This window comes from Diceros bicornis, chromosome 21, assembly GCF_020826845.1.
Source record: "Diceros bicornis minor isolate mBicDic1 chromosome 21, mDicBic1.mat.cur, whole genome shotgun sequence".
Classification (NCBI taxonomy): domain Eukaryota; kingdom Metazoa; phylum Chordata; class Mammalia; order Perissodactyla; family Rhinocerotidae; genus Diceros; species Diceros bicornis.
This window is the reverse complement of record NC_080760.1, coordinates 46,079,786-46,103,821: the sequence shown is the minus strand read 5'-3', so window position 1 is coordinate 46,103,821 and position 24,036 is coordinate 46,079,786. Positions and strand designations below refer to the sequence as shown.

Here is a 24,036-nt window from a genome sequence, read left to right as displayed (position 1 = left end):
CTGCACCCCATCAGGCTATGATGTGCAGATCTACAAGTGGTAGAATATGCAAAACAGGGTGGCAGAGGGTACTAAAGAGTAGCTATTTTTTTTCAGAGAGACAGGCTTCCTGTAATTCAAAGAGTAGCTATTTTTTTCAGAGAGACAGGCAAGGAGATAGGGTTGAAATACAACCATTAAGACTGATGTGGAGATGGCAGCTGTGCTTCCACAGGCTCACACTGGGAGCTTTCTCTTAGCTCTATCTCGTCATGACTGGCAGTTTTGGTTCTGATACTTCAATGTACATGAGGATGAATCCACTTGGCAACTTGATTTCTACTAAGGGTCATTTTTAACTAAAGCAAAATATTGAATAAATTTAAGAACTGTAATAATAGCTATCATAAAAATGTACTTATACAGAAGTAATTTGGATTCATTTTATTGCTTACATATGAATTGCACAGTGAATTTTTACATTTCCTAAAAACTCACTTCATTACATTTATTACACATACTGGCATGAATAAGACAAATTAGTTCCATTTTCAGACAGGAAGAACAGAAATATTTTGAGGAGGGAGAAATTAATTGCTGGTAAAGTGTAGCATTATTCTAAAAAATAATGAGTTCAGAAGTATTAAGGAAGAGAGTGTATGTGTGTGTTCAGATAAACTCCAATGACCTCAAACTCTATATAAGCAGTGAGAGACAACACAAGTATAGGAGGAACATTTACATGTTAACTATTCAATGTCCAGAAAAAAAATGAATAAGCAATCGTATACAGCAAAAACAGAATGATTAACAGTTTATTAAGAGTTTTAAATATCTACAAAAATATAGCAATACAGTGAACTTCAACAAACCCTAAACTTTCAGTATCCAAACTGGCTATAATACAATATGCATACCTATCACCTGCAGGATCTCCTGCAACCTCCTGGAAGGAATAAGCCAAAGAAAAGATCCATTTCTTGAGAATCATTGTTAGAAAGACCAGTTCGGTAATCTAGGATATACAGAAGTCTACTGTGATTTAAAAACAACAAGAAAAAAACCCCACAAAACCCAAATCGACAGTTTACAAACAGACCCAGAGAAAGGTGTGATAAACATTAATTGAAACGGTTTTTCTTTACATGCAATACATGCATTTTTACGTCACAGAGAAACACGAAATTTTGTAGAGCAAATTTTGTTTTGCATGAGTGAAAATGAGTATATATCTTCCTTTCTTATACTATTAAATTAAATATATTTTTTCATACAAAAGCACACAGTGTTAATCTATAAAATGACATCCAAGTGGATGGTGATTGTTTTTGCATGTCCCCCTGCTTTTTTTTAAATGCACAAAAATTAATACCCTTCTTTAAAAATACAGAAGAAAAAAAGGGAACTAAAAAACATAAAACTTGGCCTATTAAATAGTGAAAGATCTTACCTGATCAAGAGGCAAAGTTACAGCGACAGTGCAGCAGGGCCATTACCCCAGTGGGGACTGCACGACTACTCTGAAACAAGGTCTTGTTTATCTACACTTAATAAAGCACCCAGGATGTTTGAGTAGCATTTTATAGGTTTAAATGACTAGGATCTTTTGCAAGATGTTTCAAGATGCTGTACTTTGGTTTAAATATTCATAAAATTTCGAGTATGCCTGCTCTATTATCACTTCCTTACTTTTTTCTGTTTCTACTAAAGTTGCCCAAATAATCATAATCACAAAGCTATAGCATGCCATTCTTCACTGCAACTTTTCAAACAAAAACAAAAGCTACAAACTGAATTGTTTTTTGAGCTACAATTTTTGATATGTATACTGTTTTATGTAAAAAAAAAAATCAAATCTGAAAATGTATTAGAATTATAAAGAGGTTATTTTTATAAAAATGTCCTAAAAGAATTTTATAAGAGTTGCAAAGAAAGTTGTTCATTTTGCCAGGTCATGGAATTCACTGAAAAGTACATAATGGTAAGAAAACACTACAGGTCTGTCAGCACATGTAATCTTGGTAATTTAAATCAACAGAAGCTTAAATTGATGATCCTTAGCACACTTAATTGCTAAAACCATAGGCACTCTTTTCAAATGTAATATAACAAATCCTAAACAGAGATCCATACAAGTTATGGTTTAGATCTTATAAATTCAAAGTCCGTTTGGGTAATTTTTTGACCATGAGGATTTAAAATAATGCACAATATAAAAATGTAAATTAATGTGCTCTTAATAGAAATCAAAATGTACACACTCTTCACAGGTGAACTAGTAGCTGTTTTAAATGTCTTTTTGTTCTATACTAAATATACAGCTCATTTAATTAATGGAGCCACAGCAAAATACTACTATAATTTCAAAGCATAGTCTGTAAACTAATACACCTTATAATGTAAAAAATATTGCACAGTTCGGTACTCCAAGAGTAAGCTCTAAGCCTCTCAAGTAGAATGGTCAAACTCTCCGCAGAATACACAGTATTACAAGAACTAGACACTTTAAAGTATGGCGATTTTAGGGTCATATTCTAGGAATATTACTCACAGATGTAATATTACCATACACAAGTCAAGGAATGCCTACCACGTTATTACAGTAAACGTATTAATAAAGGGACGCCCAGCACAACACCTAAAACATGGGGACAAAAAGCCACAGAACAGTTTTGCAGCCCCAGGATCAGGAACATATTTGTATGTTTTGCTTTTGCCGATAACCAAAAACAAAGGCAATTCTATTTCTAAGCAGTTGTGTAGACGTTTAAGAAACGTAGTAGACACTTGATATATCTTCAATCCTCTGAAAGCTTAATTTTTTTTTTAATTATGTTTGTGAAAAGTTTAAAATATACTGTTTAACAATGGAATAATGTGAGACCAACACATGTTCAACTTTAAAAGCCAACAGGAATCTCAGAAGAAATTAACATGGCATAAATCTATTTTCAAAAGTACTGTAAATCATATTTAGTTCCAAAATTTCTGATATGAAATGCCAAGCATTTGGTTAAAGAAAAGTTCCACCATTATTTTCAGGGAGTATGTTGGTAATGCATTAAGTAAACCCTGAAAACTCAGCTTGACCTTAATTGTTAGGCTTTAAAATCCTATGCTGAAGTCTTCATGAGCCACTCAGTACACACACAGATCTGGAAACTTCATCTCATAGACTGGGACAGACTGATATTCGGCGTGCCCAGAAGTAATGGTCAGTGTTCCTGATGGACTGGGAGGAGGACTGTAAAAGAAGAATAAAGCACAGTCAACAGGTACATTTAAAAGCTGTTCATTTCACAGAGCATTTTAATGACTACCTGCAAACAGCAGATTAAGACTCCTTCATTGCAGGGATCAACGTGATACAGCTGCTCGCCAGCTACAAGGCTGTACGGGAAATACATCATGGCGGTATCAAGCTGTTTTTTAAGTCTAAACCAGACATTTTCTTTTGAATATATGTATATATATATTTTTATAATGGGATTACACTATACCCATTCTTGTAAGCTTGCTTTGTTTCACTAGTAAAAAAAGTTTCTTACATACATATATTATCCTTTTTGATGACAGCATGGTATTTCATTACATGGATATATTGTAATTGATTTAATCCAGTGGAAAAACACAAGTTCATTTCTATTTTTCATTATTATACATAATGCTCACAAGTCTATTCCTATACATACGTAACTTTATCCTGACTGTGGTTTATAGTCTTACAAACAGAATTTCTGGATCAAAGTGTACTCACAATTTTGACTTTGATACATATTGCCAGAATACCAGCAATTTATACTTTCAACACTTCAGTGTACCTGTTCTCTTATACCATTATAAATATTTTGTATAAGAAATCTTTTTCTTTTTAAATCTTTGCCAACATCACAGGCAAACGGGACTTTGTATTTTTATTTTCAACTTTTTGAGTTATGACTAATGTAGTGGCATTAATACTAATGCTAAATATCTTTGTAGATTTAATATCCATTTTATGTTTCTTTAATGAATTGTCTGAGTCCACTGCCTATATTTGTACTCAAAAATTTTTCTCTAAATATGGGCAACTAATCTTTTGTCATACGATACAAATGTTTTTCCACAATTCATTATTTAATTCTCAGCCGTGTGTGTTTTGCCAAATGCTTAAAACTTTACAAAAAATCAATGATTTTCTTAGGATTTCTAGTTTTTGTGTTATGTTAAGGCAAATTTCCCCAGACCAAGATTACAAAAAATATTTCTGTATAAATTCTAGAATTTCTATGTATTTTTCTAAATAAGAGTTAAAATTTTCTATTTTGGTAAAAGAAGTGAAGTAAGAATCTTCCCTCCTTTGCTAGTCAGTAGCCTTAGCAGCTATCCAAACAAAATTTATTGAACATTTGCTCTTTTGCTTGAAAATCTGAAATCTTATCTTTATCTCCGATATTTCTATTTTTGAATTTTCCTCTGCGCTACTTACCTGTACACAAGTCCAACCTGTTGTAAGTACCAAAGATCTATCACATGTTTTCCAACCTAGCAAGGCAAATGCTCCCTTGTTTTCTTCTTCCATTTTCCTGACTGCTTTATATGCAGATTTTTCCACATTGTCTTTAGCATCATTTGTTCAGATATAAAAAAAAAGTTCTGTGAAGAATTTGACTAAAACTATAGTTTAATCTACAGAGAACTGATGTCTAACATAGTAACTTCCTATTAAATAACAATGTATGAGTTGCCATTTATTAAGTATTCTTATGCATATTTCAGAGATTTATAGTTATTTCATGTAAGTCATATTGTTAGTATTTTATAGTTATGCATATATGGTAATGAATTTTCATTACCATTCATATGGTAATGAATTTTCATTAATTATTACGTGTACAAATATTAACTTCATACCATTATCTAATTGTAAATTGTTCTCATTTAGGTTATTCAGTTGGTTCTCTTATATTATCCTGACACATTATTCTATTTTTGGCAACTAATAAGTATTTTGCAATCACCATTCCAATATTTATAGTGCATTATATTTTATTAAGGGATAATTTTCAGAGTGAAACGCACAGATATTAAGTTTGACAAGAATTGACCAAGGTATATACCACGTAAATGACATCCCAATAAAGATACCGAACTCTTTCATCATTTAAAAAAAGTCACTTTGTGTCCCTAAGCAGTCAATTTCTCCCTACTCCCACGTACTCACACACATACACCCACACCCAACAACTATGTTCTGATCTTTAACACTGAAGATCAGTGTCCCTTGTTCCTGAATTTCATACGAAAGGTCTATAGAACCTATAGGAATGGTCCATAAAAGCTATACTCTTTTATTTCTGATTTCTTTCGCAATATGTTTTTTTAGATTTATCAAAAAAAGGTGCTCCTGCTTACTGCTGAATAGTATTTAACTATACTAAGAATATCACTATTTGTCTATCCATTGTCCTGTTGATGGACATTTGGTAATTATGAATAAGCTGCTAAAACATTCATGTGCATGTCTTTTTGTGAATATAAGTTTTCATTTATCTGGATAAATACTGAGAAATGGGACTACAGGATTAATATCTGGTATGTGTTTAACTTTATAAGGAACTGCTCAAGTTTTACAAAGTGTTTGTACCATTTTATACTCCCATGAGCAACATATTAAGAGTTCTTCCATAATGTCCAGTAGACTGTTAAGCTCATCCAATGAAACTTTTTCTTTCAGGTATTATATCATTTAGTTTTTGAACTACAATTTGGTTCTTTTTTACAGTTTCCATCTCTCTCCTAAAATATATATATCTTTTCCTTTAAATTCTTTGATGTTTGTGTGTGTGTGTTCTTTTAAGATCCTTGTCTACAATTCCAATAATTGGGTCATCTGTGGGGCTGCTTATTCTTACTGTATTTTCCGGCTTCTTTGCATTTCTTGTAATTTTTTTTTTTATTGTACTAAAGTCAAAGTGAATGAAAGAACAAAGTATAAGATTATTTTGTTTCTTTTCTAGAGAATACAAACTTTCCTCTGTCTAGTGCTTAAAGTGAGGCAAATTAACAAGAGGAAACATATCAAACTGGAACTGAAAGCTCTGAGGGCACACCAAGAAGTGTGTTTAATTTCTCTGTATCATGTAAGCTATCCAGAACTACTATTTCCTAACTAGGTGACATTGGATAAGTTATCTAACTTCTATGTGCCTCTGTTTCTACACTTGTAAAGTAAAAATAATCACTACTTAATTTTAGATCTGTTGTAAATATTAAATGAAATAATGCACTTATTAGCACAGTGCCTAGAACACCAGAAGTATTCAATAAATGTTAATTACTAGTAGTAAGTGTTCAATAAATGCTCACTACTAGTAGTAGTTGCACTATCCATAAAACATAATTAGTCATAATACTTATTCTAAAATATTACCCCACATAGTTATGACAGTGTGATTAAATATAACATGGTGGTCCCTAGCAACATTCCATTTAAGAACATGGGTTACGAATTTGAATTTTGATTTTTCCACTCACTAGCTGGATGGCCTTCAGCAAGTTTCTTTACTTCTCTAACTCTCAATGTCTTTATCTGGAAAATGAAAAAAAAAGCATCTACCTAACTTTTCAGGGCTGTGGTGAAGATTAGCAAAAATAACAGATATAATGCATGTAGCATAAGACCAAGTGCAGGGTAGACATTTACTGTCACAATAGGTATCAAAGAAATAGATGTCCATACCCAGCAATTTTCTCTGAATCTAAGGTATATCACATATTGCATATTTTAGTCCAATTCTCTTCTGAAATTTTGTAAATGAGTGATTCTTGACTCATTTGGAGTCAATCTGCCACCCTCAGTGGAGGGTGGCAGGAATGGTGAGGAAACGCCTAGAATAAGATGTGATACTGATGAAAACACACCTCGCATATAAGCAGAAAAAAGACTGGAATAAAAAAGCAAGTGGACTAGAGCATCCACCTGCCTTTTCTATTTAGAGGATACTGAGACTGAAACAAAACAGACTTAGCTAAGTTAAAAATATAAAAGATACAGCTGATGTTGAAAAACATTCCAGAAGCATAGCTTCTCTCTATGGCTCCTGTATGTGCCACATTATACAAAGGCCAGTTTCCACACTGAAGTCGATATAAGAATACGCAGAAGTTCTTCCTTAGATGGGACCTGTAGTTTGTCTCTCCCTCTGTCATGTGCTTCATTACTTAATAACCAACAGACACAGAATAACCAAAGTATGTTACACCCATATGTTCTTGAGTATAAAACAACTTATAAGAGGACTCAAATGGATACGACTGAGGAAAACTCAAGGAAAGTTTAAGAATTCAAATGAGCCATCTGCATAGGTAGAATCATTATTGCCCTGGAAAGACCTATGAGATTCAACCATATTAAATTGTAGTTTTTGCAGGTCAAAATGGTTAAATATGAGAAACTACCTGGGTAAACACATCATTAGAATGCAAGTCTTCCAAATTATCCAGATGTCCTTAAAGGACCATTTTGAAGGAATGAATGATCTAAAAATGAAAGCTAGGAAAGCTAGAAAATACCCGGACATGAAATTATACCAGATTCTATCCAGTAAACAGAATGACGACTATGACAAAGGTAGCTACAGGACCTTGTGTGTACCCTAAATGAGAAGCACAGTTACTTAAACACAATCAGCAACAAATTTATAGGGGTCTAATAGTTTCTATTTCTATTTTGTTTTGTTTTATTTCAGTTGTAGTAACAAAATCCTTACCGTATGGTGAGTTCCAATATTTGAGCAAGTCTATCATGAAGCAAATTTGCCTAAAAGGAGAAAAAAGAGTTAAGAATAAATTTATTATTTCCTAAACACCCATATGTAATAATACAATGCAAGGACAAAGCATAACTGTAAATATTAGCTGATGGTACAGAATGCTTTAATGTTTTGGTTTTGTCTGTCTCATATATTGGAATTTAAAGTCAAGTTTCTCTTTTATTCCTTTCCTATTCTCACTGGTAAAAACAAACGGATAGACTCATAAAACAAAATACTCGCAGCAAAATCATGGAAAACCACTGCACAAAAAGTATCAAAGCAACAACCATCATTAATATTTAGTTTGAGATCTGCCATTTATATCAGCTTATATTACACAAAGAAATTATTTAGGCTTCATAGCTATGCCTTCAGAGTTCAGTCTCTATTCAGCACATGATCTTGTGCTCTGCTGATCTGCCAAAAGCTTGGAACCTCCCAACTTCCCCGATTACCAAGGAAGTTTCCACAAAATCCAACTCCACTTCCACCCTCACCCCCCCTCACCATTTGTTCACTTACTTTGGATTCACACTGTGCTGCTATTTCTTCAAAAGGTGCTTTCTGGAATTTCTCTATCACAAGACGCCTTTTTTCCTTTTCCTGTTCTTCCATTCCACTGGTATCTATATAAATGTTTATAAAGACCCGTTAAAAGGAATACAGAATTTCATAGAACTTTGCCAATGACCATAAGAGCAAATGATCTATAAACCCAAAATAAGGGTAATTTACTGGACTACTTTTATAAGGAAAAAAGCAAAAGGTATAACATCCTTGAAATGTCTTAGTTAAGGCTAAAAAGCACATGTACAAAAATATTTTAAAAATCTAAGGGTTGAAACTACACAGTACCAGACCCTCCTTCCTAGACAACCTTTGTCTCTCTCACCAAAAAAGCAGGAACATGATAACTTCCTACAAATCAAACAACCTCAAGGCCCTTCCCGAAGGATGATTCTTTTATTAATAATCATGCCTTTGCACATATGAGGTACTAAATTAATACAACTTGATACTGAATGGCATAATTGAAATACAGGGAGGGTCATTTAGAATCACATTGTTTTAGCCTTGTCCATTTAATTACCACATTTTGAAGAGGGATGTTTTATCTTAAGATGATGTGTGGTCTGGCCAAAGTTTGTGAGAAAAACTTTGGAAAATAATAAATGTCTTTTTCATACTACTGATATAATAACTGAGTCTGTTTGCTTAAAAATATGAAAAGAAGGCTAACTTATGGCTTATTTATTGATGGTCTACTGTAACAAACACCCAGTAATTCTTCAGGGTTTTTTTTTCCTGGTCAAGAATTTCATAGGATGAAGTGCACTATATTCAAAGTTCTTTAAACAAAGCTGCTTTTCAAGTAGACAATTGTAGATAACAACTAGCTAGTTTTAAAAAGTGGAAATAGCAAAGGGAGAAACAGGCATTATTTTTTTTTCCTTTGAAATTGTGGCAGGTTAACAAAGTTGAAGAATTTATGTACTTCTGAGTGACTATAATGCAGAATTATGATCACTTCTCTGTTGTTCACTAGACCAGGGTCACCAGCTCAAACGTGCCAGGGGCCAGGCAAGAAACATAAGTGTTTAAAGTAGGTCAGGCAAAAGCAGCAGGAAACATGGGGACTTGGGCAAGCTGAGCACACATCCTGCTCTTAAGTATTCAAATTCAATTCCTGAAAATAATGCTTCCACCTAAATTCAGCCTGCAGGCAGTGAGTGTGCTTTCCACGCATTAGTCTAGCAGTTCTCAAAGTTTACGTTTTTAAGACTCCTTTACACTTTTAAAAATTATTGAGAAAACCAAATAACTTTTTTTTTTTTTTTTTGCTGAGGAATATTCACCCTGAGCTAATATCCATGCCAATCTTCCTCTATTTTTTAGTATGTGGGTCACCAGTACAGCATGGCCGCTAAAAGAGTGATGTAGATCTATGCCCAGGAACCGAAACCTGGGCTGCCGAAGTGGAGAGCGCTGAACTTAACCACTAGGTCCCCGGGGCTGGCCCTCAAACAGCGTTTTTCAATGCATGTTATATCTATTGATATTTTCCATATTAGTATATAAAACTGAGAAACTAAAAATATTTATTAATTCATTTAAAAATAATGAAACCATTATGTATTAACATAAATAACATTTGTTTAATAAAAAAATCATATTTGCCAAAATGAAAAAATTTAGTGAGAGAGTGGCATTGTTTTATATTTTTGCAAATCTCTTTAATGTCTGGCTTAATAGGAGGCAGCTCGTTTCTATCTGCAAATGCACTCCACCTGCTGCAATATGTTCCTTTGGTTGAAGTATATAAAGAAAACCCAGCCTCACACAGACAGGTATTGGGAAAGGGAAGAGTATTTTAATAGCCTTTTCACAGAATTGTGGATATTTCTTCTGGGACACTACAACAAAACTTGGCAAGTGGTAGTTTCTTAAAAGTTAGTTGCAACATGGAACTTGAAACCTTATTAATAAACTTTTTGTAAATGGTTATGTTAAAACCAATTGATCTACTTGACACTTTGAATAGATCTTTACTCATGCACAATTTTGCAACATCATGCAAATGGTCATTTGGAATACTGATCCACTGACTTAATGCAGGTCCCCTAAACGTAGACATATTTCATTACATAAAACATTTTTTAAAAAGGCACATTTGTTAGTTATTACCACTGATCTCGTGAGAAAAGTCTTTAAATACTGGGGAGCTGTCAAACTCACAGTGGCAGACAGTTGCAAAATTCTAATTTTATTCAAAAGTGCTAATTTTATCATTGCGAGCAAATACTGTCAGGGTGTTTTATTTTTTTCTCTTGAAGTGACATCACTTCATTTATTTTCCAGAAAATGTCTGCCAAATAACACAGGTTTTGTTATTTTTTTTTTTTAAGTAAAAATGGTGTTCCTTGTAAAAGACGACTAGTTCAGCTTGCAAATCAAGGCAATCAAAGAAGTGCTTTTTATGTGTACTTCCCAAAGACACTCATGGGTTGAGATTAAATAATTAAAGTAATAATTTATACTGATTCATAAAGGGTATTAAGTAAAATCTTGCTTTTTAAAAATAACTGCGAGGGGCCGGCCCGGTGGTGCAAGCGGTTAAGTGCGCGCGCTCCGCTGCGGCGGCCCGGGGTTCGCTGGTTCGGATCCCGGGCGCGCACCGACGCACTGCTTGGCAAGCCATGCTGTGGCGGCGTCCCATATAAAGTGGAGGAGGATAGGCACAGATGTTAGCCCAGGGCCGTCTTCCTCAGCAAAAAAAGAGGAGGATTGGCGGATGTTAGCTCAGGGCTGATCTCCTCACAAAAAAAAAAAATAAAAAAAAAAATAACTGCGAGCATGTGGTGCCACTGCCTTCATTCACGTTAATCAAAAAGGCAAAAAATAATGTCTTAGTATTATGATGAAAATACTTGTTGACTTCATGGATCCCTTGAATGAGTCTCCTCCAGGCCCTCCAGGGGTCCACAGACATACTTTGAGAACCACGCCCTGGACTGTACATTCCTCAACATGTCTTAATCTTTAAATGCCTCAGAGTATCTTGCACATAATGAGTGTTCACACATTGCTTACTGAACTCAATTAATTTTATTTGGGCAAATTTGAGAATGTACTACAAGAAGAAAAAAATCCTCTACGGGTTAAGAGGAAAAAGGTCAGATTTTATTTCATGTGTGATGGGTGCTAGAACACTTCATTTCCCTTTATAATGATTTTCTTATTCTGATACCTGAAAAAATAAGAGCCAATTTCCATCATATAATGCTTTATCAATGAGAAATGAATTGAGATGAAGGCACCATTAGCCTAGTAGTAATTAATATTACTACTTAATTGAAGGAACCATTCTAAAATAAAGAGGCAAATTATGTGAGACAAAATTTACTTCCATAAAGGCCAAAGGAGAAAAAAATCAGAGTAATATTTTATGCAAAGATAAGTGAAAAGACTAAAGAGTCAGTCAGACCTGGGTATGAAATTTGGCTCCAGCATTTACTAGCTATGTGATCTCAGGAGAGTTTGTTAATTTCTCTGCCTCAATGTTCTCATTGATAAAACAGCAAGGATTAACATGATACTCTATCATGCCTGCTGACAATCTCTGTCAGCTCCTTCCTCATACCCCATTATAAACACACTTCTAATTATACTACTATATATTCCTATTAAAAATCACTCTATTTAATTTTCTCAGACTTTTCATCCCCACATCTCCTACCAAAGGAAATACACTGACTATTTCTCATAAGTTCATGCAGCCTGAAAGCTGGCCATCACATAAGGGTAGCATTAAAATATACTGTGATACACTTTCATAAGTCTAGAAAAGTCAGTCTACATAAAGGAAGAGAGTTATCTATGACAAGGTAATTGTAAAAGCCTAAAGAATGCAGCTAAATAAATCAATTATACATTTATACAGAAATCAACGGTATATATATATTTTTGCCATGCCGCCTCTATTTATTATGGCATCTAAACAAGTACTAAGATAAAGATAAGTTTGCAAAATATTAGGAAAGTTAACAAGTGCAAAAATCTCACCAATTGCTTTCTTTAATGCTTCAAAGGTGATTTCTTCAGTGTTACTAACCTACAGAAAAGTGATTTTAAGTAAAATAAAGAGTTAAGAAAGATCAATATAAATAATACCTTCAAGTTACAAGTCATCTAAGAACTTTCAGAAATTTTTTTCTGCTTTGTGTTGGCTTGATTTGTGATTATACTGCACAGTACCAAATAATCTCCACCTTCTTATTGGTTGGACCAATAAGGTTCTTATTGGTTCAATGGCCCAGTGCAGTGGTTCTCCAAACAAGTCTCCAGATTAACGTCAGGCTGGCAGAATTAACATCCCCTAGGCAACCCAACCACTGCTGAGTTACAGAACTCAATCTCCAGTAATGTGATGTGTAATAAGATTTGAGTCCCACTGACTGAACTATGCTTCATAAGTGAACAATGCTTTGAAAGAGCCAAGGCAGAGATTATATATATAGTTTCAGCCATGTAATAAATGAAAACTAAGTAGCCTCCATAATTTTGGTACCACATACAGTGTACAAATCAAAAATGAAATAATCTAAAACCGTGAATGGTTTAAAAGCAAGAATCACTACTTTGGAAGTGTTCATGAGTATAGTTAACCAACATCTTAAAATAATCATATTCCGGATCTTCTAAGGTCAACCACCAAGTTTCATTCTCCAGAAATAACCTTTAACTTGGGGTTTTCAAACCTCTCTCGTGCTTTGAGATATGTAAAAGGTATGAAATCAACTTCTTTATGATTAAAAAAAAGTAATATTTTTTGTGGCACCAACACATATTCAGGAGGAATAATATATCCAGTTACTACAGTATCTCTGAATAAAAATTAAGAAATGATACATGAGTACTTGCCTGGGATTCTGGTCATCCCTAATTTTAGCTCATGGGCTTCTTTTGCTAGTCTAAAGCAGCAAGACTAATGAAAGCAAAGGACTTCATGCTTTGCACCTTAGCTTCTCTGTAATACAAAGGCTTTAGCTGGAAATCAAGCAGCAAGAGTTCCACTACCTCAGTTTTTCTACTGAGGGTTCATATTTCTAGTTGAAGTCAGATTAAACTTGGGGATCTTCAGTTGCTTTGTTCTAGATATTTGGAGCAGATATACAAGATTAGGCTCTGGATGGTCAATTACTTGTACCTAGAAGCAATCTAGTACTTCAATGAAAAAATCCACTACTGTTCTTACAACTGGTTAAGAGCTTTAGATTCTGAGTACCAACTATAGTATAGGAGAAGGAACACAAGAGAAGTGAGAAGGCCAGTATTCTTGTCACATGCAATTTTTACTTATTACCTGTTCAATCTCGGATAAGTGAAAAGGTAAAAGTACTTTACCTAATAACTCTTCTTCCCTATTTGTTCTTGTTTTCCTTAATTCAGATAATTATGATGCAGTCTCCTAGCATCAAAAACTTTCAACTAATTCTGTCCCTCTACTTTTTTTTTCACCTCCTTTCTCTAAATCCTTTCAAGAACCTTGCTGGTCCTCCCCATCTGCCTCTAGAATAGGGTGCTCCTGCTCTCCTGTCCCTCTTCCCATCTCCAGCCTGGCCACTCAAGGTGCTCATCACCTTGAGTGTAGACTATTACAGGGATCCCCTAACTAGCCTCTCTTCCTCCAGTCTCTTCTTCCCAATTTAGCCTAGTTACGCTGAGACTCATTTAGGAAAGCATTGCTCTGATAATGACACTGCCGAATTTCAGTGTTTCCCTACTTCCTACCAAATTACATATGAAGCCCCCAGGCTGGTGATAAAACCTTCCATAATTTGGTTTCAATCTTGCTTCCCACTGTTCCCTTTTTTGAATCCTATTAAAAAGAAAAAAAAGACCAATTGCTTTATACTAATGTTTAATGATTCATATTTTTCATATAATGTAGCTGCTAAATGCAAGCCACCTACTTGATTTGGTGCTTAACCATACTACAACCTGTTCTGACTCGAGAGGAAAAACTGGTTGTGTTGGAGTTAGAGCAACAGTGCAAAGGCATCATCCTAGAGGAGTTTCAACATTCCTTTCATTTCCTCTTTATGACTTTTGCCTTATTCATGATCTACAACTCTAACCTAGACTCTACAACACCCTTGGGCCTGTGTAAAATCTGCTATTCATCTTTTCCCAGTCAGACTAGTTGTTAGGTACTTGCACTGATACGTTAGTAATCTTACAGCACCTAGGCACAGCAGGTTCTGACTAATAACCTTGACTTGACACTAGACTTCTTGTTTTGTTAGCACACATGCAAGGTTTCTTCAGTTACATCTGGGGAAAAGGCAGCAATATGTAAGTATAAAACAAAGATCTGTTATTTGTCCTAGAATAAATAATCCTTTTCAGCCAACCAGTGACTTAATTTTATGCATAGAAAAATTTAACATGTACACAAAATTTACTATTATATAACTTCCCAACCATTCCCGCAAATAATCAAGCACTTACTGTTACCTTTTAGAGAGAAGAACTGAGTGGTGTTTTCAGGGTTTACTCATATCCATTATGCATATCATTCATGCCTATAGTGCTCAAAGAGAGCACCAGAGATCAGAGACTCATACCTACGGTGCTTTATTCTATTAGTCAAGCTGATAATTTTATCTCAGGAGGCAGAGATGCCTGTATTCCACTTTAGCCATTTATCTTCTTGAATATCTTAATTTTATTTAGGTATCTTCATATATATATATGATAGGTGGGTATATACGAAGATATACATATATGGTATCTTTATTTAGGTATCTTTGTGTATATACATAGATATATGGTATCTTTATTTAGGTATCTTCATACACATATGGCAAAGTTCACTAAATGATTCACGGTGGGATAAGGTTTGACTTGCCAATGTTAGAACTGAAATACCTCAGGTGGACCAGGTATTTTAATAGACTATAGTAACAATCTGAGTTATACCTAGGGAAAATAGAAGTTTGCTATGATCTCCACCTAAACAATCCTGATTCTTTTTGTTTCTTTTTTTTAAGTTATAAGCTCTAAAAGCAAGTATCAGATATAGCTGAGGAATAACAGGATTATGTAATAAAATTTCAAATAATTTTAATCAAATATAAGAGTAATATTTCTTCAAATGAGCAATTTTCTTATCTGATTCATGGTTAGCAAACAGACTTATTCATAGTTTGATATTTTGTTACACCATTAACTGGTGAATACCTAACTGATGCAAATTTCTCCTGTCCTTGCTACGAAATTAATTAGTTCTAGCCTAGAAGGTAATGTTATTCTGTCTTCCGGTATTTGAACAATCATTCCTAACATGCAAAATCAGATTCCATAGTGGTAAATGAGTTTGAAACTCTAATGTGCTCAAGAACATCTTACATTAAACTGTACTTAACTTTTCAAATGCTTAGTGTGAGGAATATTTGACTGAGAACTTATAGCAAAGGGAAAACAACAGGATCTTTAACAAGTTAACAAATGTATTCATGGACTTTTAATGTAAAATTCATGTTCAAGAATCTTCTTCCTATATTAAATCTTTATGCAAATGTTTTTTCAGTTTTATCAAAACAGACTGATTCTCTGCAACAGTTTGAAGTGCTATATAGATATATATATATTTTAAAAGAAATAAAAATGGTTAATAAAAGGAGAATGGAATAATACTAGTCAATAAAATATATTGCACTGTTAACAAAATAAAGCGTATAAACCAAGACTTTGGATGCATTTCTTCCCTCAAAGGTAATAGCAGCAAACTCATAATCATTAAAAGACAAAGCTAACAAGATACTCTCTTTACAAGTAAGTAGCGTACAAATTAAAATGGCTTTGAAGAGGTGAATTTAGCCTTAAATTGGCAAGAAACTTTAAATGAACCTTAACACCCTAAGTTTCAAAATGAACACTGACTTCCTCTTCATCTACTCTTGATGCTCTCCTAGTAATTTAATAAAACTGATTAAGGGAGAACTGAACAGCATAGAGGATTTAAGTTAGTCAGCTGTATCCTGGCCACCAAATAGTTTTAATTCCTGAAGACAAACTAACTGATGGGGATTGGAAGGAGGGAGGAGAAAGAAGGCTGAGAAAGCAGGAATTCAGACAACTTCCTTCCCCTTTTCTTAGAGGGATATTCTTTTAACTCTTTATATTGTACCAATGGGAAATAATGAAATACCTAGGAAGGCAAACAATGGATAAACCACAAGGAGGACTTGACGTGCTGGTATTTCAACACTTTTACTTGACTAGCACACAATTCTCCGGTGGTTTGTGTGGAGTAAGTCCTAGAGAATACTGGCTTTTTCTTCCTATAACTCAGGAGGGTACACTCTTGTGCTCTATTGAAACAGGAGGAGAGCATTAAATCTATGATGTTTTCAAATAAGCCACAGTCTTTAAAGAGTACATAGGACATTGATAAAGCTTAACCTACATTAAATTGATTAGATTTACTATCCAAAATGACAAAAATTCTCCCTCATAGATGAAGTTTTAAAATTTCTAAAAGTAGTGAGCATTTGCCTTCACATGAGAGTGTATAATTCCATTTATTCTCATAATTTATGTTTCATAAATCTTTAAAGATAAATAGGATCTAAAGGGCCTCCTAATTTAATAACAGGCCTTATGTAACATTTTTTACTTATAAAACAAATCATACTTGTTATGTTTATGGTTCCTTTCATTACACTAAATTACAATGTGAAATCTAATGGTATCATAACACATAATGTTAAGTTTACGTATCTTTATAGAGAGCTGAAAAGAGTTTAATAAAATTATAAATAAGTTCAAGGCTAAATCAGATTAGTTTCCACTAACAATTTTTTGGATTTGGGGATAATTTAGAGTTGTATTTGTTCCTGTTTGAAAGTGTGGAAGGGCAAAAAACTCCTTTAAACTGATGTCTATCTCAAGATGGTACTCTGCCACACACTTGCAGCAACTTACCACATCATCAGAAGGAATGCTGTTGGGTAAAATATCCACCTGAATGGATACGGTGTCCACAATACTTTTTCTTCGAGAAAGACGATCTTCATCTAAAACAAAAAAAAATTTTTTCCCATTATTTGCCAATTAGATATATGTCATTTATAAACTCTACTTGTTTCAGATTTCAAAAAATTTCAGAAAATTAAGAGCGTCTTTTTTGTTCTTTCTAAATCTATAAAGCATTGTGTTCTCAGACTTTTAAATTTTGTGAACCAGATTTAAAAAATAAGATTGAGGGGCCGGCCCAGTGGCGCAAGCGGTTAAGTGCACGCACTCCGCTGCAGCTGCCCGGCGTTCACTGGTTCGGATCCTGGGCGCGCACCGACACACAGCCTGTCAGGCCATGCTGTGGCGGCGTCCCATATAAAGTAGAGGAAGATGGGCAGGGATGTTAGCCCAGGGCCAATCTTCCTCAGCAAAAAAAAGAGGAGGATTGACATTGGATGTTAGCTCAGGGCTGATCTTCCTCACACACACAAAAAAATAATAATACAATTGATGGGGTGAAATGAAATAAGGTTAATAGCGTTTTTCCAAAAAGGGGTATTTAGAACAGCAACATCAACAACCATTACCTAATAGTTTAATAAAAAACAAAAGTCAACATAACACCAAAAGGAGGAATTATATAATCTAAATTGAACATGCTGAGTTTAATTGAAAACTTACAATACTGCCCTTATATCTCTAATTTTTCCACAAAACAGTGAAAGCTGTCAACTAACTCTGCTTCTAGGGTGGTAATTTAGGAACCAATGTCTAAAAGTGTTAACTGCACATTAAAACTTGTAGATTGAAAGAATCTGCTGCTTCAGTCAATAGCTCTTTCTCCATCATTTCCAGTCATTCAACTCCACTGGCCCCTGATCTTTTGCTTTATAATTCAACCACCTGTCCAGAAAAACCTTCTCTTCACTTCAATGTTCTAGCTCATCTACTTTTCTCCCCACTTGTGCAAGCTTGTTTACTTGCTTGGTCTGAACCAATAGCTCTAATCTTTCACTACCTACTCTTCTTAACCCCTGAAATTAAAATCCTGCCCCCAATCACTCTTCTCAAAGTGTTTTTTCATAAAACTCCACTTCTTCCTAATCACTAAACTCAACAGCTATTCCTCAAGCCCATTTTCTGCTTAACCACCTCATAGAAAGTCATATTTTCTAATTAAAATCTCCTTCCAGACATTCTTTTCTACTTCTATTTTCTATTTCAGCATTCAACAACATTCCACAAATCTATTAAGTGATAAGACACCATGGTAAGTGTTGGGGACAGATTGCTGAATGCAGTCTACACCCTCAGAGAGCTTACAGTCCAATAGGGAAGACAGAAAATAAACAAATAATAATACAAATAATAAAGTATAATGGAGAAGTACAGGGTGCTGGAGAACATCTAATAATCGTGGTTACATCAGAAAAAAGGAAGCCACTTTGTGCATTCCAATACACAGAATTAGAGGCTTATTCAACCATGGCTAGAGATGGACGAGTAAAAGGAGAGTCATCATGGACATTCTCAGCCTGCAGCACGGAAATGGGTAATTCTCCAGAAGCTCCCTAAAAGCTTCAAGTCTGCTGTCTGTCCATTTGGACACCTATAACAGTCTTTGAAGGATAATAGTCTCTCTTCTTCCACTTTCAAAATTTTGTCTGAGTGCTTTTCATTGTCAGTCCCTAACTGAGAACCATACGGGGAAGAGGATTCCAGGAAATATAGTTCTCAATTTTTCTTCTATGACGCAGAAGAGAATTTAGAAGAGCTGGCAAAGACATCAACTGGGCAACAGGTAGTCTGGACTCACTTTTCTTTGGCTCCTGTTCTACTCCCATCCCTAAGAGATTGTGTTCACCTAGATCACATCCTTGGTCCCCCAACTCTCCCAGAGAGTTCCCAAGTACTATTAGGGCTTCAATTGGCACCTAGTAGGCACTCTATAAACACTTGTATGACTGACCAGGAGGATTCTAGTGCCTCATTTTCTCTTCTGAGCTCAAGTTTAACATTTCCAATTTCCTGTTAATTACTTCTATTCAACACGTTCTAAACCCAATTTTAACATCTCTAATATAAACATTCTTTTTCTCCACATTGCCCTATTTATTTTCAAGAGCGTCACCATTCAACAATCTTTATCTTTTCTTACCTAAACTCTTAGGACAGCTTCCTAATACATCTGGTCTAATATATCTCTCTCTTCTGTACTGCAAATAGAGTTGTTTCTAAAATAAATCACTTCAGTCAATTAAATTTTTAAAATAAATACAGCCCACTGATTAACGCAGAGCTTCCCAAACTTTTTATATCATTGCATATACCTAAAATTATAATACATGTATGGCACATGGACATAAACGGAAGGGGCTGCTCACACTGCGGCCTCTGACTGCTTCAGGCCCTGCACAGCTACCTGAAGAGCTAAGGTCAATATCTAGACACACCTGTAATGTTCCCAACAACAGCTGGGAAGCTCGGGTCTAGAATCTACGTCTAACAGCCCAGTTACTTCATAATCCAGCAATACTCCCATTTCTCTAATCCCATTTCATATATACTGTGATTTTATTCCAGTGAGGGAGTAAAGAATGAAGAACTAAAAGAAGGCCAGCACAGATAAAGAAACTGGTTTCTCTCTTACTAACTACTGCTCTACTCCAAGGTAACCTACCTTCCAAGGTAACTAATGCTGTTAATCAAATATGGTAGTTTACCCTCTTTCTGGGCAGATAGTAGGACTACAGTTCCTCACCTCTCTCTGGTCAGGGGAGACTACGTAACTAGTTCTGGCCAATAAAGTATGAACAATGCTCCCGAGAGAGGCTGCTCCATCAGCTTCCATTACAGACATGGATGATATGAAGTATGCACAGCTAGCTTAAGCAACAAATAAATCTTTACTGTTTTAAATCACTAAGAACTTGTGACAGTTTGTTATCACAGCATACCTTAGCTAAGCTTTCTTAACCTCGGTACTATTGACATTTTGGGCCAAATGGTTCTTGTTGTTGGGGGGTGTTCTGTGTCTAATAGGATGTGTAGCAGCATCACTACCTTCTATCCACTAGATGCCAGTAGGCCTACCTCTTATCACCTCTCCCTGCCCCAGTGGTGATAACTAAAAATGTCTCTAGGATTGACAAATGTTCCCTGGGATGTGCAAAATCACCTTCGGTTGAGAACCACTGACCCAGTCCACCCTGACTGATGACAGACCTTTCTAAAATTTTCTCTATACGCCACCACGATATTCTAAGCTTCTTAAAACACTAACCGCATCACTTCCCCCAAGCAATTCTACCCACTGCTTGATGAATTAAAAAGGCACTCTGGGCTCTCTAGTCAGATCTTAACAATAGTAACTTCAACTCCTCCCTAATTTATCTAGCGTTCTAGTCAAATGTGCCTATCATCCAATATCTGAGCATGCTTTGATATATCTGCCTTCCACGCTTTTCTACAAACAGAAACCCCCACTGGAAACACCTTATTACCTGCCTTTCTTTATGTCCCTCCACCACAAACGTTCTTATCTTTCAAGATCTAGTTGAATATTATATCATGTCCTTAGAATCTTAAATATTACTCCAATTATTTCTACTCATCCCCCTTTCTTCTAGCTACAAAAATTTACTACCAATTATGATTGAACCTCCCTTATCACCCTTCCATCATTCTCACTCTTCAATCATTTACTGGGTCTTGTACTACAGACATATAAATTAATGTCTTATCTCCCCAACCATACCAGAAATTCAGTGACAGACTGTTTTGCATCCATCATACAGTACAAGAGTCACTCAGGTTCTGCTGTATGAACGCTGGAGGTTCAGAATGAACACATACTCTACTGTGACAAATGACTACATATTGTTTCGCTATAGTTTTCAGGTTGAAAATACTTTATCTCCTGCATGTGGCTATTACTGAGCTAACCCAGATCTGCATTCCTTGTGTTTTTCCTTCATGATCACATGCTTTGACATAAAATTACCAAACATAAGGACATGGCTACAAAACAGTATGTGGTCATCATTGCTCATTTGCTTTTACCCTCTACGCAGGCTGATGTTCAAGGTCTTGCCAGAACGCAAAATGAGGAATAAATAACGGCCTGTTTTGGGGCCGGCCCGGTGGCATAGTGGTTAAGTTCGCACGCTCCACTTCCGTGGCCGAGGGTGTGCAGGTTCGAATCCCAGGCGTGGACCTATGTCCTGCTCATCAAGCCATGCTGTGGTGACATTCCACATACAAAATAGAGGAAGATGGGCACAGATGTTAGCTCAGAGCCAATCTTCCTCAGCAAAAAGAGGAAGATTGGCAACAGATGTTAGCTCAGGGCCAATCTTCCTCACCAAAAAACAAAACAAAACAAAACAAAACAAAACAAAAAAAAGGCCTACTTCTCACAAAGCACCCCATAAAAGAATTTCTAGGTAGTATAAAAAGGCTGATGGGCTGCACAAAGAGTCAAACTGAAGCCTAAGATAAAACTAAAAAGGAAGAGCAGTATGAGGGCAGGAGAGGGATCACTGAATGGCAAAAGTCAATGAGCACAGAAGGAAGTATAGAGGGGAGAGATTTAAGAAGAAAGATCAGAAATTTTAAAAGCGAAGAAAATGAAATTTAATGGGAAACTCTAACATTATATTCTCAGAACTTTTTTTCTTTTGACCTATATAATCACCTGCTTATAGGTGACTACAGAAAAACCCAGGTACAACTACAATCAGATCAGATACCTTGTACATCTACACAAAAGGAAGGTTCTTAAAATGGAGCTTATGGAAGATAATGCCCCTGCTGCCATGGGCCGTCTACGTCTGTTCTTGGCCTGCTTTTCCAAGCCCACTGAAATGCAGCATCACTGTAGCCTCCGTGGACTGCATTGTCCTGCTGCTCTAGAGCAATGCCCTGTCACCACCTCAGTGTCTGATGCACGCACCCCTAGGGAGACCCTTGCTTCTCTTCCTCAAGCTGGGTTGAGGTAGTCCCAGACAGTACTTACTGTGCCCTTCCCATTTTCCTATCCCTCCTTCCTCTCTGCTTCCTGTACCTGCTGTTCACAATGGGAATCATCGTTTCTTCTTTCTGTTTTTAACTAGAACCTGGATTTTAAAGCAATACTTAGAGAGAGCTTTGCCTAACTTCCTTCAGTGATATTTTGCTGCCACCTGGTGTATCTGTATATAATGTACATACCACATTCAGATGGCTAAGGACTAGAGAAAATAGTCTGAATACAAGTGGCAGAAAACTACATTAAACTACTCTCAATATAATTTTCTATGGCTATATAAAAAATAAGAGATAGGAAATGACTTAATTGAATATAATAAATCATAAATGTAATTGGGACTATTATACCACTCAGATTCAATTAAAAAGCTAACTGGGGCGAAATAAAATTCCACAGGTAATGTATTGACACAAAATTCAAAATGTCATAGTTTAGTGCTGATACTTCTCATACAGATATACTTTTTTGGTCCTACAAAAATAAAAAAAATTCCATCTAGAGCTAATGCATATTTCAGAAAACAAACCAAAAATCATTGTCACTATGGAGTAAAAAGTCAGTGTAATATAAAAGACAATTAAAAAAAAAAAGAACTTTAAAACAGAACCTCTACCAGAAGAGGTGGGATATATATGTGAAAACACTTTTATAAGTAGATATTGGTTGGTAAATAATGGAGGTTTTGATAAAGCAGATAAAAAGGTCCATGTGTTATAATCAACAGGATGAATTAACAAAATTCAAAATGCCAACTGGAAGAGGTGCTGGCCTGGTGGCATAGTGGTTAAGTTCACACACTCCATTTCAGCGGTCCATGTTCAGATGCCGGGCACAGACCTACACACCACTTATCAAGCCATGCTGTGGTAGCATCCCACATATAAAGCAGAGGAAGATGGACACAGATGATAGCCCTGGGCCAATCTTCCTCAGCAAAAAGAGGAGGATTGGCAACAGATGTTAGCTCAGGGCTAATCTTCCTCACACACACACACACACACACACACACACACACACACAAAGTCAACTGGAACATTAAGACATTTAAAAAATACTAACACCATTCTTATATTTATATGGTATTTTGTAGTTTTTTAAAGTATGTTCATGTATATATCCCATTTGAGCTAAACGGCTTAGGGGCCATAGTCCTTGCTTTATATATGAGAACAAGGGGTCACTGAGAGATTAAGGGGGCATGTCCAAGGCCACATAGCTAGAGATGAGCCAAGCCATTCTATTCTCTTTCTCTTCATTTCTTCACTTAGAGAAGTTATCCTCCCTGAAATTTACACAATGTTGTAAGCTAATACGACCGCAATTAAAAAAAAAAATCCCCCATACTGCTGATTTCAAAATTCTCATTATAACCTCCAAACTCGCACACAAAACCCAGCCCTGACTCCTAACTACCTACAGAAAACCTTACTTGGATGCTTCACTGTCGAAGATACTCAACAAGAGGCTGATCTCCAAAACTAACCCCTCTTTCCTAATCAGTTCTGTTAATAAAAATTCTATCCTTCTATCATCCAAGATTCAAAACTACTTATAGACAGTTCCATCTGAAATGCATACTTCTTTCTTTCTTTCTTCACTTACACCCAGTCATATCACCCATCCCTCCTTAAAAATAAAAAAGAAATAAGCATTGGGAGCAGCAAATAAACTCTGCTCTTCCTCTCAGTACTGGGCCATCCACCCATGTGT

At 35.6% G+C, this 24,036-nt stretch overlaps 1 protein-coding gene across 2 annotated transcripts in view; it reads right to left on the bottom strand.

Annotated features, from left to right (window-relative positions):
* Positions 1-767: 767 nt before the first annotated feature.
* EFR3A (EFR3 homolog A) overlaps positions 768-24,036 on the bottom strand; it is a 102,023-nt gene continuing 78,754 nt past the window's right edge. For both annotated transcript variants that reach the window (XM_058564948.1, XM_058564949.1), the window contains exons 19-23: positions 17,265-17,356; positions 12,339-12,387; positions 8,298-8,401; positions 7,731-7,780; positions 768-3,223 (exon numbers count right to left, since the gene is read on the bottom strand). In XM_058564948.1, coding sequence (XP_058420931.1) covers positions 3,118-3,223; positions 7,731-7,780; positions 8,298-8,401; positions 12,339-12,387; positions 17,265-17,356 — 401 coding nt within the window. In that variant the 3' untranslated portion in view covers positions 768-3,117. The remainder of the gene's footprint in view (positions 3,224-7,730; positions 7,781-8,297; positions 8,402-12,338; positions 12,388-17,264; positions 17,357-24,036) is intronic.